Source organism: Exophiala xenobiotica (genome assembly GCF_000835505.1).
Source record: "Exophiala xenobiotica strain CBS 118157 unplaced genomic scaffold supercont1.2, whole genome shotgun sequence".
Classification (NCBI taxonomy): Eukaryota; Fungi; Ascomycota; class Eurotiomycetes; order Chaetothyriales; family Herpotrichiellaceae; genus Exophiala; species Exophiala xenobiotica.
The window spans coordinates 1992856-2013903 of record NW_013562493.1 but is presented as its reverse complement, the minus strand read 5'-3'; the positions used below and the strand labels follow the sequence as shown (position 1 = coordinate 2013903).

The 21048-nt window shown below is 52.5% G+C and overlaps 8 protein-coding genes across 9 annotated transcripts; 1 reads left to right on the top strand and 7 right to left on the bottom strand.

The window, feature by feature from the left end:
• Positions 1-3: 3 nt before the first annotated feature.
• Positions 4-2245, top strand: PV05_02945 (uncharacterized protein). Its single transcript, XM_013463554.1, has one exon. It carries the CDS (start codon positions 125-127, stop codon positions 2036-2038), a length of 1914 nt encoding a protein of 637 aa, XP_013319008.1. The 5' UTR covers positions 4-124; the 3' UTR covers positions 2039-2245.
• PV05_02944 (uncharacterized protein) lies at positions 2097-4167 on the bottom strand (the record flags this gene model as incomplete). Its single annotated transcript, XM_013463553.1, has 4 exons — positions 2097-3257; positions 3350-3478; positions 3540-3621; positions 3734-4167. 4 exons carry the CDS (start codon positions 4165-4167, stop codon positions 2469-2471), a joined length of 1434 nt encoding a protein of 477 aa, XP_013319007.1. The 3' UTR covers positions 2097-2468.
• Positions 4168-4442: 275 nt separating this feature from the next.
• On the bottom strand, positions 4443-6450 carry PV05_02943 (uncharacterized protein). Its single transcript, XM_013463552.1, has 3 exons — positions 5880-6450; positions 5061-5824; positions 4443-5006 (listed from the first exon to the last, which is right to left on the bottom strand). The coding sequence occupies exons 1-3, from the start codon at positions 6261-6263 to the stop codon at positions 4766-4768; spliced, it is 1389 nt and encodes a 462-aa protein (XP_013319006.1). The 5' UTR covers positions 6264-6450; the 3' UTR covers positions 4443-4765.
• Positions 6451-8501: 2051 nt separating this feature from the next.
• Positions 8502-10255, bottom strand: PV05_02942 (uncharacterized protein). Its single transcript, XM_013463551.1, has one exon. The coding sequence runs from the start codon at positions 10065-10067 to the stop codon at positions 8589-8591; it is 1479 nt and encodes a 492-aa protein (XP_013319005.1). The 5' UTR covers positions 10068-10255; the 3' UTR covers positions 8502-8588.
• A 563-nt stretch (positions 10256-10818) lies between these two features.
• On the bottom strand, positions 10819-12936 carry PV05_02941 (uncharacterized protein; the record flags this gene model as incomplete). The annotated part of the gene is made up of 1 exon (XM_013463550.1): positions 10819-12936. One exon carries the CDS (start codon positions 12934-12936, stop codon positions 10819-10821), a length of 2118 nt encoding a protein of 705 aa, XP_013319004.1.
• A 375-nt stretch (positions 12937-13311) lies between these two features.
• PV05_02940 (uncharacterized protein) lies at positions 13312-14369 on the bottom strand (the record flags this gene model as incomplete). The annotated part of the gene is made up of 2 exons (XM_013463549.1): positions 13312-13737; positions 13779-14369. The coding sequence occupies 2 exons, from the start codon at positions 14367-14369 to the stop codon at positions 13312-13314; spliced, it is 1017 nt and encodes a 338-aa protein (XP_013319003.1).
• A 1512-nt stretch (positions 14370-15881) lies between these two features.
• PV05_02939 (uncharacterized protein) lies at positions 15882-17609 on the bottom strand. Its single transcript, XM_013463548.1, has 4 exons — positions 17436-17609; positions 17184-17364; positions 16554-17127; positions 15882-16495 (listed from the first exon to the last, which is right to left on the bottom strand). The coding sequence occupies exons 1-4, from the start codon at positions 17501-17503 to the stop codon at positions 16068-16070; spliced, it is 1251 nt and encodes a 416-aa protein (XP_013319002.1). The 5' UTR covers positions 17504-17609; the 3' UTR covers positions 15882-16067.
• Positions 17610-18000: 391 nt separating this feature from the next.
• Positions 18001-20869, bottom strand: PV05_02938. Of its 2 annotated transcripts, XM_013463547.1 has the most exons (4): positions 20529-20869; positions 20446-20477; positions 18634-20389; positions 18001-18583 (listed from the first exon to the last, which is right to left on the bottom strand). In XM_013463547.1, the coding sequence occupies exons 1-4, from the start codon at positions 20601-20603 to the stop codon at positions 18269-18271; spliced, it is 2178 nt and encodes a 725-aa protein (XP_013319001.1). In that variant the 5' UTR covers positions 20604-20869; the 3' UTR covers positions 18001-18268. The 2 variants fall into 2 exon arrangements, with proteins under 2 accessions (XP_013319001.1, XP_013319000.1); XM_013463546.1 differs by having other exon boundaries at positions 18001-20389.
• Positions 20870-21048: the final 179 nt, after the last annotated feature.

Sequence of the window (21048 nt, the reverse complement as noted above, 5' to 3'; positions counted from 1 at the left end):
AAACCCATATCATTTATCATCAGTATACATGTCTAGCATGGTCGAAATGTTGCAGGACTGTGCTGTCGGTCACGTTACTGAAGCCTCGGGAAATCAATAGGACACAGCATCTCAATAGTCCAACATGGTAGCCACCAGGAACGCCGCCTTTGCAGAAGAAAGTGCGGAGGTGGAAGTATTGTTAGCATCCCTAGCGAAGACCAAGGACCTTTCGAAGAAAATAGCCGCGAGCCTATCTCGGTTGGATGCCAGTGGAAAAATCGTCAAGGACGCCATCGGACCTATATATGGCAATACGGAGCAGCTCCAGGTTACGAGCCGGAACATCGACAGGGTAAATGAAGCTATTGAGAAACTCCGCCAACCTCTAGATGCCCGAGGTCGAGAGGAGAATATCATCCGGCAAGGTCCAAAAGGTGCCGGACTGCCACAATATCTTGGAGCTCTCAAGCGCGTCGACAAGGCCTTGACCGACTTGAACTCTTCCGGGTTGAGATCGAACCAGCAAGCAATCTCGGAATTCCACAACCTGCTGTTGACCGGCGTCAATCAGTTGAACGACCTGTATCGACAAATGCTCCAGGAAGATGCCAGCACAGTCGAACCCCTGCATTTCATCACCAAGCAGATCCCCTTCCCAACAATGTCCCAAGATAAGGTCCAGACGCTCAGCCAAGTGGCTATGGCCATCGCCTCGGGTGGAGCACACTCTGCCAGGCTAGGACAACGCGACGAGGATGTTGCAGCCCGTATGTACGCCGAAGTAAGAGGAGACTATCTGAACTCCAGCCTCCAGAATCTTTCAACGGCTTCGATCAGCACCTCCAAGCGCCGAGCCAACGACACAGCCATCTATCGCGAAGGTTCCAGTGGCATAGGAGCCTACGCCAACGCCATTGAAGGCATGTTTCTGGCCGAAGCCGAGAATACATCTCGTATCTTCCGCAACGACGCAGGCCGCGTTTTCAGCATGACCTGCTCAAAGGCTCTATCAACCTTCGCACGCACCCTCTCCGAAATGAACACTTTCATCAAATCCCGCATCCTGACCGATTGCTTCCTCGCCTACGAGATCCTCGACCTCATCACCCCGTTAAGCTACCGTCTCGAATCCCGGACAGGCCAGCTCCGTTCGCAATTCGCCGACGCCCTCCGGCCTCTCCGCGAAACATCGCGCTCTTCATTAAGCGACCTCATCACCCAAACAAGACGCCAGGCAGAATCAACATCGACACTCCCACCCGACGGTAAAACTATACCCCTCGTGCCCGAAACGGCCAAACGCCTCCAGACTCTCGCGCTGTTCGACCGGCCCCTTCTGGCCCTCCTCTCGTCCATCGGCGAGGGTAACTGGAAGAACCCCACCACAGGCACAGGCCTAGCCTCCCAATCGAGTCTGAACCTCGAACTCACGCCGTCGACCGAGAACCCGAACCTCCTTTCTCATTACTTGCTCGACATCGTCGACGCCTTGCTGACGACGCTCAACACACGATCCCAAAGCCTGCACCCCAAGAAGCCCATGCAGGGCATATTTCAGCTCAACAGCGCCGCCGTGCTGGCACGCAGCGTCCAATCCTCGCCCGACCTTGTGCGCTACATCGGCATCACACCACACAACGAGCGACTCGACAAATTCCGCAAGCGGGCGACGGAACTCTACATGACGGCCTGGCGCGAGGCGAGCATGCACCTCTTTGACACCATCCACACCTCCGGGTCGAGGCCAATGTCCGGTCAAGGTCCAGGCCAAGCGATCGATAGTACGAGCATCATCAAATCCCTGAACAGCAAAGACAAGGACAAGATCAAAGAGAAGTTTAAGATATTCAATACGAGCTTTGACGAGTTGGTGGTCAGACACAAGAGTTTGCATATGGAGAACGAGGTGCGGACGTATATTAGCAGGGAGATTACGGCGTTGATTGAGCCACTTTATGCTAGGTTCTGGGACAGGTATCATGAAGTGGATAAGGGCAAGGGCAAGGTTGTGAAGTATAGCAAAGGCGATTTGAGCGGGATGCTGGCGAGTTTGTAGGCGTGATATACGTGGTGACCTTGGACTTGTGTCGCGTTTATGATGTTGGATTTGCAGGCGGAGGGGACGCTTAGTAGCATTGGATACCTCAGCTTTGTAAGGGAAGATTCTGTCATCCTGTGTGGTTATTGGAAACACACAGACCCGATTCAAACGTAGGAAGCCTCCGTGAGATACAGGTACTCAAATGCTCAACACCAAACGCCACGCTTGTTGTCACAGACATGCTCCATCCAGCAAAGATTTCCAGCCTCATACCAAACCCATGACGGCCGTGGCGTCTGCCGAACAACCCATGCCCGTATCTTCGTTTCCAAACTCCCGTGTCGATAGTAGATAGCTAGGTCCAACTTAGGATGACCGCCATCTCCCCGTGCTATGCTATGCTGTGCTCTGCTCTGCTCGCTCGACTTTCGCCAATTCAATTATTTCAATCCTTGCGGAACAACTCAACGATACTTCTCTCCTCGCGCTCTCTTCCGGGATTGAGAATGAATCGGACCGTTCCCTCACGTCCACGCTCACCCATCCGCTGTCTCAGCGCGCCACCACCACCAGGGACACTCGTCGGCGCCGTGCTCACACTGCTCGCATTCGTACTCGGGCTGGTGACATCCTTGGGACTCACGTTCTTACTCGAGCTGCGCGAACCATTGTGCGAGCCATTCATCGCCCGCACGCCATTACCATTATTGATACCACCACGCCCATCACCAGACCCACTGCCATCCGGACCATCTACCCACTCCGTGTATCGTGAGATCTTCTTCTCCTCGCTCTCGACGTTCAACGGGATCCGCACGGTGAGGAAGGTGTCGACCGGAAAATCGGGGCCCACGGCCGTCGAGGTGCGATGGTGAGTGTACAACTCCAACAAGTCGAGCATGGTCTCCATGACCATGCCCCTGTCGATCTTCCAAGACGCGTAGTCATCACCGTTCCAGATTCGGGGATTTTCAATGGCGTGCAAGCGGCCGGATAATTCGAGGCACGCAAACGCCAGTGCGGCCGTCTGCTGCTTGAGGGGTGCGAATGTGCGGTACAGGTCGAGAGACATGCTGTACGCAGTACGCACAATAGGGGAGGTTCGTTGGAAGTTGTAGAGTTTGGCGATTTTGATCATCAGGTCCTGTGGGTGGCGATTGCGGAAATCGAAGCCTGATGCTTCCAGCATGAGGCGTTCCAGGCCGATGACGCTGCGTGATTGATGCTCGAAGGCCTGCCCGGCCACAGGTCAGAATTCACCTCACTCATCAGGTATCACTAATACTAGTAGGCGAGGGCAGAGATGGGGTGGTGGAGGAAACATACCGCGTCATCAGGAGATAAATGCTCATGGCGAGGGACCTTGAGATTGTGTGCGGCGCAGAGGATGTCGCGTGATTTTTTTAATGTGTCTTCGATCTTGCAAGCCGTGAAGAGTGCTGCTGCAGCGGCATCCTGTATGGTGATGTTGTTAGATCGATGTCACTGCGCGAGCGCTGTGGGAAATGAGGCTTACCACGAAACTGTACTCTCCATCCGAGTGTTGAAGGCGGAATTTGTGGTAATATACCACGGCGGTGTTGAATGTCTTGACTGGTCTGTTCAATCATCAGCAACTGCTTCCAAAAGTGCACCACATATCACACGATCCGCGAGGCCGACTGCAGATTGAGAGCCTCAGGACGGCGAGATGGACAGTGAAAAACTCACAATTTCAAAGCCCTTCGGACATTGTCGATCCATTGCACTCCAGCCAGTCTGATACTGTCCTCTCTGGCTTGGCTGACACCGGTATCATGTAAAGACTTCTGGATCTGTTGTTCGAAGACATAGCTCTTTGCGACTTGGACAAAGTTGGGTAGACGGCCTATGCGCCTGGCTGGAGCATCACCGCTACCGGCCCCGTTCATCGTCGCTTGATGGGTGTGGACTCCTATGCCGCCACATTCGCACTCTTGAGTCCAAGGATAAGAGGTTTTTGGTGCCTCGATGGGAAGTGCATTCAGACCGGGTTTGAGATTATTGTCGATCCGAGTCTCGTAGGTCGGGTCGAGGCTGAGGGGAGGAATATGGGACGGTTCGGGGAGGGCCATGGCCACAGCAAATTCGCTTGGCAGATTTGCATCTGGACAGTCCCGTGACATGACTGTGGGTGTCGGAAGAACTCCGGGATACGACATACAAGGATAATACTTCGTGAAGGAAGGGCACTCGTCGACACTCGATGATTCTTTGTCTCACACAATCAATCATGTAGTGACAATAAAAGACGGTGTTGACGAAGTGAAGTGATTGGGTGTGCAAAGAGCAGTGAAGAAGAGAAAAGTGTTTGCTTTTGAGCATTTTGCAAACCGCGCCGTGCAATCGGCGGCGCATGTTGATATTGGGTGTAGCAAAAAACATGCTCGGCACAGATCGATGGTGACGAGAGTACTAGTATTGATCTAATGCCCTATGCAATGCACGTGTGTTGTGCGTATCAGCCAGTCATGCTGTTGTGTCTCTGAAAAAAAGTACATATGCTATGCTTGCTGTGGGCCAACCTGTCAACACCAATCCAGCCAATCCATTCCTGGGCAAACAGACAACTGCTCCCTAAGCTCAGCACGCAGAGATAAAAGGTGTTCACCACCCACAAAGATTTTTCTTCCATATCCCTTCCTGTCCGCGTCCACACCAGAACGCAATCATGGACAGCATCTGGATCACGATGCTGGCGCGGGAACATCTTCCTGCTTGACATCAACCTTCTTCGTCTCTCGTTCGCCCTCCGTCATCGTCCTCTCTAGCTCGCTTCTTGCCTGCGGTCGCTGTCGAAGCATCAGCCGCACCATTCTGCTCTGTCGACTCGACATTGTCCGCAGCCACCTGTTTCTCCTGCTCCTTCTTGTTCTCTGCTGCAACAGCTGCTCTAGCGTTCGCGAGCGCATCATCGCGGCCAGAGTCTTTTGGTCCAGACGAAGACTTGACGGTGGGAATTCCTCTGCCATCTACGTTAGTGATTGTCCAAATCTGGAGTACAACTGATGCAACTGACCGGTCATCCTTTGCAGTCTCATACGATCTGCCACCTCTGCCACCCCGCGAATCACGATCACCACGTCTCTTCTCATCTCCGAAACCACGCTTTCTGTCCTCATCTCGGCGGGTTCTCCAGTCTCGATTGTCTTCGGCCTCTCGCTTGCGTCTGGAGTCTCGACCACTACGGTCATTGCGTCTGCCCTGGTCGTATCTCTGATTAGGTTGAATTTTGCCCTCTTTGATGTCGTCCGCCTTCTTTTCGCAATACTCCTTCTTGCTCATGATCTGCAGGTCATTGCCCTTGAACTTCGGCTTCGGGTCTAACTCGAGGAACGCTTTCTGCAATTCTTCTGTCTCGAACTCGACGAAAACGCTGCCTTTGAACAGTTTATCATTGGTGCGTCGCAGACGGACTGCTTTGGTGGGACCGTATTCAGCAAAGAAGGCCTCAATGTCGAATTGTGTGCTTGGGACCTCTTCACCGAAACCCTTAACATAGACACTGCGGGGCATGGCAGCGTCTTCGAAAACGGTGATTTTGTTTGGATCATCCCAATCCGCTGGCAGCTCCTTTCGTCGGACACGGGTGTCATTGTCTGTGAGCTCGACAAAAGTTGATTCCCGCAATGCCTCAATAACTGCCTCGAGTGGCTGGAAGTGGCGCATGCGTTTGAAGTCGCAGATCTTTGCTAGTTCGACTGAGTTGTTCTCGCTCTCACGGACCGATTCACGGAGGAATTTATCTTTTGGCAGATTGGAGTCGGAGAAGTAGAACTCAACCTATGTGAAGTCAGCATGCCATGGGTCTGCTTCTGTGGTATCAGAATAGGCGTACCTGTTTGCGGATGGCTACTGGATCACTGCTGATTTCCTGTTGAGTGAAATCGGACTTGATGTTGTTGCGGTAGTTGCGAGGTCCGTGGCCGTTTCGATCACCTCGGCCTCGACCTCGACCACCACGACCACGGTCTGATCGTTCGTGGCGATGTTCACGACGTCTATCACCATCCTCTCTCTTATCATCAGATGCGTCTTTGGTAGTCTCGTTGGTCTTGTCTGCAGCGGTTTCTGCTTTCTCACCCTCCGCAGTACCATAGACGTCTTTTGGCTGTTCGGAGTCGCCTTGCAACTCAGCTAGCAACTTCTTTGCATCTTCACTAGCTTGTGCATTGTGGTCGACAGGAGTTTGGAGGGCATCAGTGACAGCTTCTTCAGCCATCTTTGTCGCTGGGCGAGCAGAACGCTCAGCGGTGCGGGGAGGACTGTCTGGGAAGGGTGCTGAGCGGGCGAGACAATCTGCGCCGGGAGGAAACCTGGAATTGATAGAGCAGTAACACGAGAAACAAAGACTATGCTCTCAGACTTGTCTACTATGGCAAACAAGCAGTAGGCAAGTAAGTTGTGATTTACGCGGGATTCAGAAGCCTGCATCGCGCAACCAAAAATTTTGGGCCATCTCTGAAATTTTGCGGGGCGCAGGCTTGGCACCGCGCTTGACGAGGCTGAACGAGGCTGAACCACCAGCCTTCAGCTGGCCTCCCGGTTCAAGTTGCTCCCATTGACTGACTCCTCAGATTCACTTCGCTGTCAGGAAACCGCTGAAGTCTGCAATGGCACAGGGGCTGGACTGCATCAAGGCATGAACACCACGCCACTAACCTTCGTTCACCGTGCGCAATAGGCATGTCCACATTAATTATCACTATCTCTTAATGGAAGACAGACACGAGACAATCACCGCCATACAGGCCTGCACAATTCTCGCGCCGGTTATTTGGCGAACAATCACCATAAGTGGGCGGTCCATGAAACCTAATGACAGGACATACAATGTACAAGACCGCTGCATCAAGCTGGCCCATGTGGCCTAGCCACTGGCATCTGTATGCTGTCAGGAGCCAAGTCCTTCCATACCGAGAAGAAAACGGCGAGGGTCGATATCAGATGTGCACGCCTAAAGGATGGCCTGCCCCTAGGCCTACTAGCCCTGTTTATCAGACAGATCAGATTGAGTACTTGATGAAGCCAGGAGTCTGGTGTTCTTGGAGGATCGACCCCTGAGAAAACCAGCCTTGCCAAGCTGTCTTTAGAATTGCACCTTCTCCCCACAGCATTCACTCACGACTACGAGAGACAACGGTGATGCTCTCACGCTCGACGTTGGATTTCATCAATGACAAGCAAGCCAGCATATACCAGGTAAGAAACTCGTGGCCCTCCTCCCCTTTTGCCGTAGGACCTGCGTCACCTTTAGATAGGATGGAGTGGCGTCAAAGTCACGCGCCTCAATTCCTTTCCTCCTCGTGGTTCGAACCGTGCAGCCTCGTCCAGTCAAGAAAAGATAAATACCCCGGAATCTCTTGGTGGTGGGCACGAGACTTCGCTTTTTACGAGAAGGCGGGCCATCATCTGATGGGCCGCCCACTTACCAGTACCTTCTTCCATGCTCTGGCCCGGACCGTTTCTTGCATGACTCTTGCCTATACGAGCCCGCCATGGTCTGACATATACTGAGTCTCTTCTGAGGGGACAATCGCACAGCTACAAGAAGGAGTTTTCCTCCTCGCCGACAGCCAGACTGCATGAACCTGAAATCTGGAACATCGAACACATACCTGTATCACTAAAAGCCCGCTAAACTCATCTGATAGCAGTGCAAGATCAGCCAACACTTCAATTAACCACAAACTGCCGCCCAAATTCCATTTGGAGGTGATTCCCACGGCCTTGAGTTCACAATATCTCACTGCCTTCAATTCAAGCCTAATTTCCTGACAGTAGGTCCTAAACAGACACCACACAATGGCGCCCAGTCCCAAATCTGCCTTCCTATCCATACAACCTCTCGAACCAGTCTTTTAGTCTTCGACTCGAGCGACCGTGCGCAACAGTTCCACAGCAAATGTCTGTATTCCCGGATTCTCCATCCGGCCGACCACCCACGATGGGTGTAAGTCCCTCTTCCCGCCGGGCTGTTGAACGTCTTCTCCGAGCACGACAAGTGCGGATTTGCGTTTACAACCCTAACCGATGCGGAAAAGTTCAATAACAGGGTTGAGGACATAGGGCAGATCAGGGAAAGTGGCGATCATAACCATTGGAAGGTTTTGGTGCCCAAGAGAGTTCTATGAGTGAGTGGTCGAGTAAGTGACAGCCGGTGAACAGCAGGGCCCGACGGTGGGTGGAACGAACAGAGTACTAGTAATGTAAAACGCCGAGCTGATAGTACGTGAGCGTTTGAGAGTACCTCGCAAAATTGAACAAGTCCGTCAGCATGGATTCTAGGTAGTTGCAACAAGACGGGAGGATACAATACAAAAGAGAAATCGAAGTTCCACGTGACAGGGAAAAGATGTTATATACCCGGATATCGATCGTTGCTGGCTCATCAAAACGAAGGCGGTCAGAGGTAAAATTGCCGTAAAAGGTAATATGGCGGCAGTTGATCCCAGACCGCCTCGGCCTCTCTCCAGGGGGGAATGACTCGGGACGAATTTGAATCAGCCAAGAGAATCCATCCTGAGCCATTCGCAGCAATGCTCTCTCAGAAGCTGTTGAAAGTCCTCTCAACGCCTTCCCAATCCATTGATCGAGCCTGAGCAAAAGCGTCCTCGTCTTCGCCCTCGTGCTCATTCTCCTCGCCGTGAAACGTGCACCCGGCCTCAAGCGAGAGCCAGGCATCCCTTTGCGGCTCAGATCCAGCGTCGACGTCCGAACTTGATCTGCCTTGCTGCGTCGTGCTACTACTAGCACCCGCATCATACCCACGTTCGACAATCATCACCGTGTGCGAATTGACGTAGTACCACATCCTATCCTCCTCGGGCCCGGAACCGGGCATCGCATGCCCACCCATTGTGATCCGCAGACTATGAAGATACCTCAAAGCCGTACTGACCTGTTCCTTCCATCTCTGTTTCATCCCCTCTGTCGCCGTCACCATCGCCACATTCTCTGATTGCACCGGAGCCTGAGCCAAGAACTCCGCTAGTGTTCTCGCATGCGGGAGGTAGTCGAGCAATACACCGGCGATGAGCACTCCCACTCCCAACCCCGTATGTTGCGCACTTGGTCTTTCACTTGCAATCCCACTGTCGTCAACAGACGGTCGAGCGACATGTTGACCATCGCCATCACCATCATCATTTCCTGAACCCGAACCCGGAACAACGGCAGCAGCCCCAACACCCGCAAGCACCACGCCTCTCAGACGAGGAATGTTGACGTTGACCATACTACCATCCGGTGATCCACTCATAACTTTATGTAGTTTGATATGGGCATTGGTCCGGTCCAGGCTCCTGTTCGACACCGTCCCCGTGCTGACATTCCGCGCACTCTTCTCACACCTGACCAAGTAAAACACCTCGCCGTCCTTTGCACGCACTTTGTACGGCGGAGCCCTCCAATCCTTAGCGGCGTCGAGAACCTCAAGATCCCTCGCATGATGAAGCGCCAATCTGTCATCTGCACTCAAATCCGGCAACAGCATTTTCAACTCCTCGACCTCTTCGGCCGGACACGGCCAGAACTCATAACTCGGCTTCTGCTCAGGACCCTTCACGACACGCGCAGTCACACCATCCGCTTCTTCCACACACTCACCACTCTCACCGGCCACGTCTCCCATGGCGGAGACAATCTCAAGCTCGTACCTCACCGTGTTCAAATACCCATCCAGAGTCTTCCACGGCTCTGCCTCTGCCGAAGCAGCCACCGCCACCAATCGTTCAAGTGTCCCCAGGCACGGCGTGATCACAAGTCTGCACATGTCCTCCCATCTCTTTACCCAAGCACGCATCCCAGTCGCAGGTGCGGGCGCTCGTTCCGGGGTCTTCAGCAACGGCACCCACCGTTCTGCGAACCTCGTCCCACGGACGTTCCCATGCTCAACGTGCACGACAAAGCATACTCCCTGGCGATAGAAGTGGATCCAGCACTTCTCCGCCCCGACCGGTTCGTCTGTGTGCATGCCATAGCGGACGATGTGCGGGATATCATCGATGATGAGAACACAGGACATGACGGGGCCTCCTGGAACAGCCCCTTCAATGAAGCGATGTGGTACCCCTGAAGTCTCTTGGTCACGCGACGACAAGACAAGCCCGAATCTTAGTCAGAGTACTGTACTGGCCAGCCCTTCAATCTCCGACGCGTGGTAGAATTGCAAAAGTCACGAAGCAAAGGGATCGGCTACTTCTGAGAGTAGAGTCCAGGGACTCGTGATACAAATCTTGGATGTCGAGATGGAGGCCAGCACTTATATGCTGCGCAGGATTTGCCTGAGGAGGAGGCACTTCGATACCCCGACGTGAGCAGGCAGCAAGGCAAGGCAGAGGCACTAACCTTGTTAAAGCCTAACTTAGTTGGGCAACGTTGACCGCAAATGGTTCTATGCATCGCATAAGCTACTCGTAAGTACAAGCGAAGACGATGAAGTGGACCGAGGACACTCAACGTGGCCCACACAACTTACACCAAGCGTTTTCCTGTGTCCACTGAACATATCTGTAGACCCTTACAACAAGTCATGTCGTCTGTTGTACTCCAAAGCAGCGATGACGTCTAGTGTACACCTGCATCTAGTTGACCCACGCCTGTTTTGCATGCATCAATCATCTCAATCAACCACCAGGTAGCGTAAGTAGGCAATCGCCATGGTCTCATTGTCTATCATCAGGAAGAATAGCACGACACCCAATCGGAGTCAGTCAGCTTTGTTAGTCTCCACCTCACCACCAATTCTGTGCTGATGATTCAGAAAACAAGTGGTGCTACGGCAACAACTTCGTCTTCTCCTCCTTCGCCAGTGCTCTGTATGATGCCAGCTGTATAGGAATATCCCCAGAATATCCAAGATCGCCCTTGGCCACTTCCAGCTTCCTGGTGACTTTCCCCACCAGTTTCGCAATCCACCTATCATTCGTCACCGCATCGACTGCAGCCCGTCTCATGCCCTTCCTCATATCCGTGCCCAGCGTCCTCGCTTCGGTTCCCAGATTCCCCATGAATTGCTTGAAACTACGCTTCGGCTGTTCTGTCTCGCTCTCTGAGTCATCCGCATACCCGGACAGCGCCGCAGCAGTTGCCGTAGCTGCAATATCCGGGCCGCGTTCCATCTCGATAATCTTGGTGGCCTTTATCAGGGCAGCAACGAAATCGAGGAGCTCTTGGTCAAACACTGCCGGTAGGCGCGCGTGCACTGAGAGCTTCAGATTCGTCTCGTCCTTCCGAGTCTGCGCCAGTTCCTGCTCCGCTTGGATCTGCTTAGGAATTCCGTCGGCTTCAGCGACCTGCGCCTCCTTTTGCTCTTGCATTTCTTGAGTCGGCCACGGTGGAAGGATATGTTCGTGATGAGGAAGAAGGAATGAGGGTACTGTGATCGAAGCATCGGCGCCGCCTAGTCGAACCACCTGTTTCAAGTCGATTTGCTTGGGCAACGTCCTGTAGGCCATCAAATCATCGAATCGCATTTGCGTCGTGATGTCAAATACTGTCGACATCGGGACTTGTGCTATGCCAACGATATTGGCAACTTGCAGCACAAAATTGGCATCCGACAGCCAGCCTGAGATGCGTCGTTCAAGCTTCGCAATGCCAACATCCTTCTCGGCGTAATCCTTGAAGACCAGCTCGTGCAGGAGATGTTGCAGCCATTTACCGGATCCACCGGCGGTAATGGAGCTGATATGAATGGTGTGGAAGTATGCTACTGGGTTCAACAACAGGCGTATCAGAAATGGCAGTCTGTGCATGAATTTCCTGACCTTTGGAGGTGTCATATTTTGAAGTGTAGTGACCTTGACCGAACGCGACGGAGGATGCGGAACAGAAGCCCTGTCATGCAGGTTGGAGCAAATGGCCGCTCTCATATCCTTTGCATCATCGGGTCGAAAGGTGCGGCTGTCATCATTGGTGGCTCTGCGGAGCATCTGGTAAACCTTCTGCTTGCTCTCCCTAATCGCGCTTGTGTCGTGAATGTGCTTCAGGGCCTCCTCGTATCTTGACCTCGCCTTATCAGTGTCGGGGTTGATCTGCGTGAGTGTAGCGATTCCCTCATCTGGCGATACGGCCTCTGGCGGGTTGCCATCCGTCATCTTATCCTTCGTTGGGATCTTATCCAGCTGAGTCGTGCTTCCATCCTTGGCTGCAGCCACGAGCAGGGGCGTGTTGGTGACCATCAGCCCGTTCGCTTCTGCTTGTACGTCCGCGAGGCTACCAAATGTCATCTCATATTCGCCGCCCTTGATATTAGCGTAGACATCACTAATGTCGATGCGACGAAACAGCTTGACGTTGACCTCATCAACCTCGATAGCTAATTCCATATCGTCTGATAGCTTGATGCCAACCTCGACACCGTGAGCCACCAGGCTCAGATGGGACAAAGAGACAGTCAGCCCTCTGATCACCATAAGACCGCCGACTTCTGTATCGATCTCCAGTGCAGGAATGTTGAAGAAAGCGACCTTGTCATTGATAAAGTGCAGCTGCTCAAGAACGGAACCCAGCATACTTCGAACAAGTCGAGCCGGGGTGTCGAACTGGTAGAGGCAGGTAATGAATGTGGCAAGGTAACAGACTGGGAGATAGCAGCCGAACAGAAGCCATGACGTTGTTGCCACGGTATAAGTCAAGTTGATGAGTGTCGCCAAAGTCCAGACTGGAATGAATTGTAAGACACGATATGCCGTCGCTTCACCCAGCCATAGACAATACGTGAGAACTGGTGCCCCAGACAACAGCCAGCGGAGAGGCCAGCGATACAGTGTCAGAAGACTGACTGTGACTCCCAAGAAGATATGGGCTTGCAGAAAGGCGCTGGATCGATAGGCACGCTTATCTCTGGGTTTTGAGGCCAAGGCATGCTGCACAGGCACTTCTTCCTCCATTGTGAACCTGGGCTATGCGGACAGTAATAATGATAAGAATGCTGGTATCATGTTGCTGAGCTGCTGAGCTGTTGAAATGTTCGTCAACACCGAGAGCGAGACTGAGACCAAGATTGGTAACAACTTGAATGGTGATGGTGGGGTGGATGGTGATCCCGCAATAGTGACGTAGCAAGCGAATGAAGTTGAAAGAATTCCCGCGCCAATTGCAATTCGGCAGGCGCACCGAATTCTCTTGCCGAATTTTAGAGTCAGTGCCGCTGCTTTAGGAGAGTTTCTTCTCTTGATGCCCAGATGCCCAGATGCCAGTCCATTGCAGTGCCCTTCCTTGCCCCTTTCTAAGTAATCCCTCTATCCCTTCTTGATCGTCTTCCTCTAACGTTGGACCCCCAAGTAGTCTGATAAGCGGCGTAGACCCTGCAAATCCCCTTCTGTCGTCTCTGCCAGATGCTCATCAACCCAGCCTTGCGTGCAGCTGCCTCCAAAATCTATCAACCATGGTTGTTGGTGTTTGTCGACCAATATATTGTCCGCCTTCACATCTCCCCAGATGAAGGAATGCTGATGTAGAAGTGTCATGTTCTGTTCGATCTGTTGCTTCCATTCCTGTCGCTGTGCCACGGATATTTCGTTTATGTCAAGCTCACTTAGCTTGTCACCATCGATAAAGTCCTCTAAAAGGCCTATCACTTGTTCGTGGCTTCCAACCAAGCTCAAGAGTCGAGGTACAGCAGGGCGAGCCGGGTCATCTGGGTCCCATTGTTCAGATATTCGTTGCAAAATCTGGATTTCTCTCAACAACTGAGCCTTGCTGCGTCATGGGCGCTTTTGAAAACACACACTTTGCCATTCTGAGAGACTTTGAGCACTTGTCCCATGTAGAGGTCCTCGATGAATTCCAGATCTGATGCTGATGTAAGGGCTAAGGCTGGTCGTAACGAAAAGATCCGGGGTAGTTTGACAGGTTCATACAAATTGGCGTACTCCGCTGTGTCGTCAATTCTGCGCGCTTGTAAAGACCCTTGCTCCGAGACAACTTGCAAGTAGAAAGTCATCGGATAAAGAAAGTCTTCGAGAGACTGTGCTTCCTCTTCTGATACTGGCACCGAAGACGAGAGTGCATATATCACGTCTCTGCAAACAGATATGGCAGATTCTCGAAGATCTTCCAAGCATGTCTCGTACGCCATCTCGTCAGCATCCGTCTCAGCTTCTTCAATCTTCTGAAACCACTTCGCCATGATATCGCCGTCAGTTGGGTCTGTAGGCCGCACCAGTACCAGAATGAAGCGAATGCGATTGCGAGTCAACACGATCTGACAATCATCAGACGATGACATGACCTCTTTGACCTCAATGCCATCGTACTCGGCTTCCCGGAATTCACGATCTGAGCAATCAGAACAGGCTTCTGTCTCTGCGGGAGGGCACATTGCGCCTCGATCAGCAACTATTTTGCGTGGTCCTACAATCTGGTGCAGAGATCGCGGTCAAGGATGTCATCTGCCGGTAGATTGCTGACTATGTAGAACATGGACGCCTACATCAAGGTTCGAGGCCTTCGCGCGGGGCTACTTGTTGAAACCGCTGGAAAGTGATGTTGTGTTTGCAGGGGAAGGGCGACAGGATTAGTAGCCACGCTTTCACCCAGCCTACATGAGCTAAATCAAAATAGGTAAGCGTTTTGAGGCAAAGACGCTGGGGTGTATTCTTGGCATTCTCCCCGCGTCTTATTAGTCAGCGCAGCACAATAACCGCGTCCATTCTTCGAGCGTCCTCTTGGCTGATGGGAACGCGAAATTCACGATGTACGGCCTACAATTTACTCAGAATTATGCCGGTACCATTGGGCTGTCCGAACTGCGGTATTGGTCCTTTAGTGCGGCTACCGCTTACGCATTCGATGTTCAGACAAAAGCTCTTGCATTCGGTCAGCGCTTTCAGGCCATGCCTGAAACCATAATCACACGTTGGGATCGATCTGCCCTTAAAGACCCCAGTACGTATGCCCACGGGGCTGGCTACCATAGTACATGCAGCAGGGTTCGTAATGGCGCGTCGAATATTTGCAGCCCCTCTTCTGTTTCAAGTTCATCGCCACAAGATGCAGCTGCTTTACTGATGTCGAGCGCCAACTCACTGTCTAGGCCGGCTATTGGGTCAAGCCTGCGCTAGGCGATGTTCATCCGTATCACCACAGGTCAAGTGAACGGTGATATCGAGGGCCTCAAGCTGGCCAGAAAGGCGCAGGTTTGCATCCACGGAATCTACATGAATATAAACGACTGGGATCCCGCGAAGTGGTCATGTACCCAGCCGACATTTCGTCAAGCACAAAGACTTCTCCCCGGCCTCGAAATTCTGTCTGGTCCTTACTTCAGTCGGGTATCTCCCCCGGAAAGCACTGACGATGCCTTGTGGATGCCGGGCCTTTACTACCATCTATCGCTGCGGTACACATCGAAAGACCACCTACACTTTCTGTGACAGAGCTCAGTCTTCCAAGAGGATCTGTCGCACAGGTATTACTCGGACTATCTCGAATCAGACGGCGTCTCGGTGCAGGAAACCCGGCTGTCGATTCGAGATCCTCGGTGCCCGATGGAAATGCTGTAACTGCCCCCGACAACCGAATACGTGGGAAAGGTGTGTTTTCGGCACGTGTCAGCACAAAGTTTGCTGGCGTTGTGCCACTGCGGACAGCCCATTCCCTAGATGATCGCGCCATTGGTAGGATTGGACCTTGGACCGAGCAGACGCAACGATTTAGGATCGCTACATAAAAGTCTCGTACCATGAACGACAGCCGATCGCGGGCATGGGGAGAGAGAGATGTAGAGGGCCAGAAAGGGTTGTCAAGTAAGGCGGCGGAAATATAGGGGTATTATTAGTCAACAGATGATGGAAACGTCTCCGGCGCGGCAATGTAAGAAATCATAATAACTTGGAATATCACTCAACGATTTTATCCCAGTCAGCGATCTTAGGCCTCCAAAGTTCCTTGAGTTGCAAAGTGAGATGCGAAAGAGGATGACACTCGTGTCAGAAAGTGCCACAAAATCATTCGCTATGTGCTTTTGAACCAGAACAAAATCACCAGCACTGCCGTGCCAATACCATCGAGACCCCATCTACACCTGCTCATTAACAAACAACCCAGCCATGCCCTGGCCCGTGCCGATACACATGCTCGTCACCAGGATCTTTTTCTTGGTCCTCCGAGCCTCACTCAAGATCGTGCAAATCTGTCTTGCACCCGTCGCACCTAAAGGATGTCCCAAGGCAATTGCACCACCGCGTGGGTTCATCTTCGCATGATCCAAACCCAGCACATTCAAGCAATACACGGCCATGGACGCGAAAGCCTCGTTGACCTCAAAAATATCAATGTCGTCCTTGGTGAGTTGGAACTTGCTGAGCAGCTTGGGAATCGCCGCGCTGGGCCCAATGCCCATGATCCTGGGTGGCACACCAGCGATAGTTGCACCGCAGAACTTGGCCATGATCGGCTGGCCGAGCTCAATAGCCTTGGCACGCTTCATCAGCAGGATGGCGGCAGCTGTGATCTGTCAGTCACCCCTCGACCTCCAAGTTAGGGTATATAGATATATACTCACCACCATCCGTAACCTGACTAGCATTGCCACCGCTAGTCTTGTCTCCAAACTGTGGCATAGCCGGCCTGATTTTGAGCAAACTCTCCACGGTCGTCCCATATCTAGGGCCCTCATCCTTGGTCAGAGTGACCTCACTGACCTCTCCAGTCTTGGGATCCTTGATCTTCGTCACGATGGGCACGATCTCATCGTCAAACCAGCCGGCCTTCTGCGCGACCTCGGCTCGTCGGAAACTTTCGCAGGCATACTCGTCCTGGGTCCGCCTCGAGATGTTGAAGTCATTACCCACGTTCTCGCTCGTCTGGATCATAGGTTGTGTGCAGTCCGCGGCTTCCTGGTTGGCCATGACCTCGGGGCTGAAAGGCAGATCCCCGCCTCCGTTGTTCGTCATACTCTCGCCACCCATGGCAATACCAATTTCAATGCTGCCATTAGAGATCTGGTTGGCAATATCCTGCACAGCCTTCAGGCCGGAGGAGCAGAATCGGTTGACGCTGCTGGCGCCTGCGGTATGGGGGAATCCAGCGGCAAGCGAGGCCGCGCGGACTTTGTATGCAGCTCGAGCGTCGCCGACCTACGAATACAGTATGTCAACCACAGCACAACCCTTCGAATATTAGGAAGGCTTACATTTCCCAAACAGATATCCTCAACCAGTGAGGGGTCGATCTTGCTCTTGTCCACAAGCTGCTTCAACAGGGCATAAACGATGTAGTCAAGATCTGTGTCCTTGAAACCACCCTTCTTCCCTTTTGCAAGAGGTGTTCGGATAGCGAGAGTGATAACAACATCGTCCGGGTTCTTCTGGGTGCTGAAGAGAGCAGCACGTCAGCGCAGGTACTTACATCGAGCGGGGAAGCATTGACTCCAGATGAGACTTACATTCCAGCGACGCCGGTCTTCGTTGGGGTGAGATGCGAAAGAATCGAGCCTAGTCTTTGGCTGGCCATCTTGGAACGTGTCTGGGGGATGATGAACGAGGGAAATGGATAGCACACAGGGCTCGAGATGCAGGACAAAGAAAGAGGAAGCGGCGAAATGTGAAGAGCAGCCGGCCGGGGGAATCTTTAAAGAACTGCGGGAGATTTGTCTGCGGACTTTCCTATCCTGGAACTTACCTCGGCATCTTGGACGTCTACCGGAGGCTCACTTGGATTCATCACAGTATATTTCGCCTCTCACGGCCGCTTCATCAAGATGATTTTTGGCTTCCACCGGAATTACTGATCAGTCCTCATAAATACGGAGCACATATGACACTACTGATCAATCGGCATTCACCCGGCCTGAGACGAGGAGCTTCGGTATAGACTGCCCGTCCAGCCGGTGAGCCTGCTCGGAACCCCAGAATTGACATGACCATCAGCCTCCATTATGGCCCGGCTACGCTTCGGTTAGGTAGTTACTTGTAGTCTCCTAGTACAGCAAAACCCAAGTTCCGGAGGCATTCTCCTTTTGAAGGTTTGCATTCCATCAATTCATTGATCTATGTATTCACTTTGGGGGAGGTATCTTTTCTTGGTCGTCAAACCCTACCAAAACACCATGACCAAGGTAAAACGACAACATTCGCTATCTATTTATTGGCCTCTCCGACGCCCGAAAAGGTATCCATTCGCTATGCATGCCACGTCGATCCATAAATCCTGTAAGTTCATAGGCAGAGGTATGATAACCACCCATGGCCCCATTTCGTTGCCAGAGCTGAAGGCCTCTTACTTCTCTTCTACACTGTCTGGCTTGATGGCCTCGCCATCAGCGTCCTTCATCTCGGTGTCTGGGGCACTCTCAGCTGCAGGCTTCTTGGCTTCTTCGGCCTTCTTAGCCTCTTCCTCAGCCTTCTTCTTGGCTTCAGCCTCTGCTCGTTTCTTAGCAGCTGCTTCTTCTTGAGCTTTAAGCAGCGCTTGTCGTTCTTCTTCGATCTTGTCATTGTATCTCTGAATCACAGGTCCGGCAACGAATCGGATCTCGTCCATCTTGGCGACATACTGCGCTTTCGTGGCATCCTCGCCCTCGTCGTACAACCAATCCTACGGGAGGTTAGTATATGGCCTTAGAAGCGATGAGTGATTATGCTTACCTCAGACTTTTCGAGTTTGTCTCGGATCTTGTCCTTCTCTTCCTGGCTGGCAAACTCGGCATAGACGTCGTCAAGCTTACCACGAAGCTCATAGATAAATGCCTCAAGTTCGTTCTTCTTGTCTTCAGTGTCGGTGACAAGCTTATCCTCCATGTACATGGCGTTCTCCTTTTCGGCATCGGCAGCTTTGTCTGCGTCGCTCATGGACGAAGTACCGGCAACAATTTGCAAATCTCCTTTGCGCACTTGCTTCTTGACCTTGCGCATCTTCGGCTTGGCTTCAGCAGATCCATTGGCCTGGTCGGTTTCCATGGCATCAGGATCCTTGGGCTTCTCTGGCTCGGGCTCTTCAACCTCGACGTCTTCCACATAGTAGCCACTCTCGAGGTTAAGGATTCCGTGGAGGTTGAGTCGTGCCTTGAGTTTACAGATCATGAAGTCGTCCTTCTCGTCAGCCTTGACTCCCTTGACTGAGAAGCGTCCGATCCACGGGTTGACCTTGCCTGGCAGCAGTTCCGGCTTGGCATATCGAGCCTCGAGATCAAAAGGCTGCTTGCGGTAGAAAGTGAGGATCTTGGTGGATGGCATGACATTGCCTTTGTTAAAGACGGTCAAGCTGGTGTCCTCATCTGGAATGTCGGGGGATTGCTCCCAAATAAACTCGACGGGGTAGGTGACAATATCGTGAACCGAGAAGTCTCGGACTCGGAAGACGGGAGAAAGAATAGCACAGGCGAAGGCACAGCCACGAGCAATGGCTTCGTCTTGGTTGAGAGTGAATGACAACTGCTTGCCAAAAAATTGGCTGATTCGCTCTTTGATGGAAGGCACACGTGTGCAACCACCCACCATCTCGATGGCGTCAATATCGTCAACCTTCAGCTTGGCTTCTGCGAGGGCTTGCTCAAGCGGTCCAGTGACGCGGTCGAGAAGGGGTTTGATGAGCTCTTCGAGTTCCTCGCGTTTCAGCATGGCTCGGACGTCCTTGTCATCCATCAGAGATTCGATGCTGAGAGGTGCTTGAGCATTGGCAGACAGGATCTTCTTGAGCTTCTCAGCCGCAGCTGCAACACGAGTTGTGGCCTTCGCATTGGTTGTGATGTCAAGCTTGAACTTCTCTTTGAACTCGGCAGCAAAATGGTCAACCAGAGTCTTGTCAATGTTTCGACCACCGAAATGTCTATCGAAAGTGGTGGCTTTGACGGCAAGCTCACCCTTGCGGAATTCGACGATGGAGCAGGTATAGTCGCTGTAGCCAATGTCGATAAAGCACACCCGACGAGGTTTGGCGTCACCTTCTGGAAGGTCCGACTTGGTGATACCGTATCCAAGTGCGATGGCGGTGTTATCATTGATGAGTCGGAGAAGTTTCAGGCTAGCGACATCAGCGGCATCGGACATGGCTCTCCGCTGAGCGTCTGTGAACCATGGCGGGCAGCTGAGGACCACATCCGCGACAGGCAGCTTCAATTCGTGACTTGCGGTGTCTCGGATCTTCCCCAGATACATAGCAATCAGCTGGACGGCGCTGAACTTCTGCTTCTCCCCTCGGTATGTTACTTCCGCACCCACTTGTCCATTGACGTCAACGAGGGGAGCTGTGATGTATTGCTGTTCGATGGCGACTTCAGGGTCATTGATCGTTCGGCCAGCGAGGCGCTTCAGCGAGGAGACGGTGTTCTTGAGGTTTGAAATCTCTTGGGTCTTCGCAGCCTCGCCCAGGTATCTGCTCTTGGGACCAAAGCCGACAAGTGATCTATAGATGATTGTTAGGATAGAGCAGCCAGAAAGACATAACAATGAGGTACTCACGGTGTCTGTCGATTGGAGGTCTCATTTGTGATCTATTGAATGTTAGTCTGCTGCGGACGGAGTGGACGAGAGAGAAGACTCACAATATCTATACCCTTGTTCCGCGCGACACCAATCTTTGTGCTCTGAGCACCAAAATCTATGCCGACGACACTCATGATCGCTGGTGTTTTTGTTGGCAGGGTCTAAGAACGGCGGATCGAGTCGGAGGACGATTGGAACCCTTAGGGATCGCAGCAGTGTAGAGCTAGAGAAACCAAAGAAGGATTTGTCTGTATGTGCAACACTCCGATCTAGGAATGGAAGAAATCAGCAATGCCTGTCGACACCACCTGTACGCTGGGGGGAAATGGGAAAAGTAGACAATCAGCAAAAATTCGTTGCCTCGCACGGCAGCGGCATGCGCTTTTCTGGATGCCACTAGAAACTTCATCTGCCTTCGTCAATGGCTTGGCACCGCCAGAGGCTGGCCATGGACCTTTATTGGCATCACTGGCACTGATGGGGGCATCACCCGCCGCCTCACTGGGGATGACTGCAATAATGGACACTGGATTCACACGTCACTCGCTGCCTTTTGGGCCTCAATCCACTCCCTGTCAA

Coding starts and splice junctions, on each gene's coding strand:
- PV05_02945 (XM_013463554.1), top strand. CDS start 125: ATGGTAGCCACCAGGAACGCCGCCTTTGCAGAAGAAAGTGCGGAGGTG.
- PV05_02943 (XM_013463552.1), bottom strand. CDS start 6,263: ATGGCTGAAGAAGCTGTCACTGATGCCCTCCAAACTCCTGTCGACCAC. Junction 5,825..5,879: donor CAGTAGCCATCCGCAAACAG/GTACGCCTATTC, acceptor GACTTCACATAG/GTTGAGTTCTACTTCTCCGA. Junction 5,007..5,060: donor GAGACTGCAAAGGATGACCG/GTCAGTTGCATC, acceptor CGTAGATGGCAG/AGGAATTCCCACCGTCAAGT.
- PV05_02942 (XM_013463551.1), bottom strand. CDS start 10,067: ATGTCCTGTGTTCTCATCATCGATGATATCCCGCACATCGTCCGCTAT.
- PV05_02939 (XM_013463548.1), bottom strand. CDS start 17,503: ATGGCCAGCCAAAGACTAGGCTCGATTCTTTCGCATCTCACCCCAACG. Junction 17,365..17,435: donor AAGACCGGCGTCGCTGGAAT/GTAAGTCTCATC, acceptor TGCTCTCTTCAG/CACCCAGAAGAACCCGGACG. Junction 16,496..16,553: donor TAGTCAGGTTACGGATGGTG/GTGAGTATATAT, acceptor GACAGATCACAG/CTGCCGCCATCCTGCTGATG.
- PV05_02938 (XM_013463547.1), bottom strand. CDS start 20,603: ATGAGTGTCGTCGGCATAGATTTTGGTGCTCAGAGCACAAAGATTGGT. Junction 20,478..20,528: donor GGAACAAGGGTATAGATATT/GTGAGTCTTCTC, acceptor AACATTCAATAG/ATCACAAATGAGACCTCCAA. Junction 20,390..20,445: donor ACCTCCAATCGACAGACACC/GTGAGTACCTCA, acceptor AATCATCTATAG/ATCACTTGTCGGCTTTGGTC.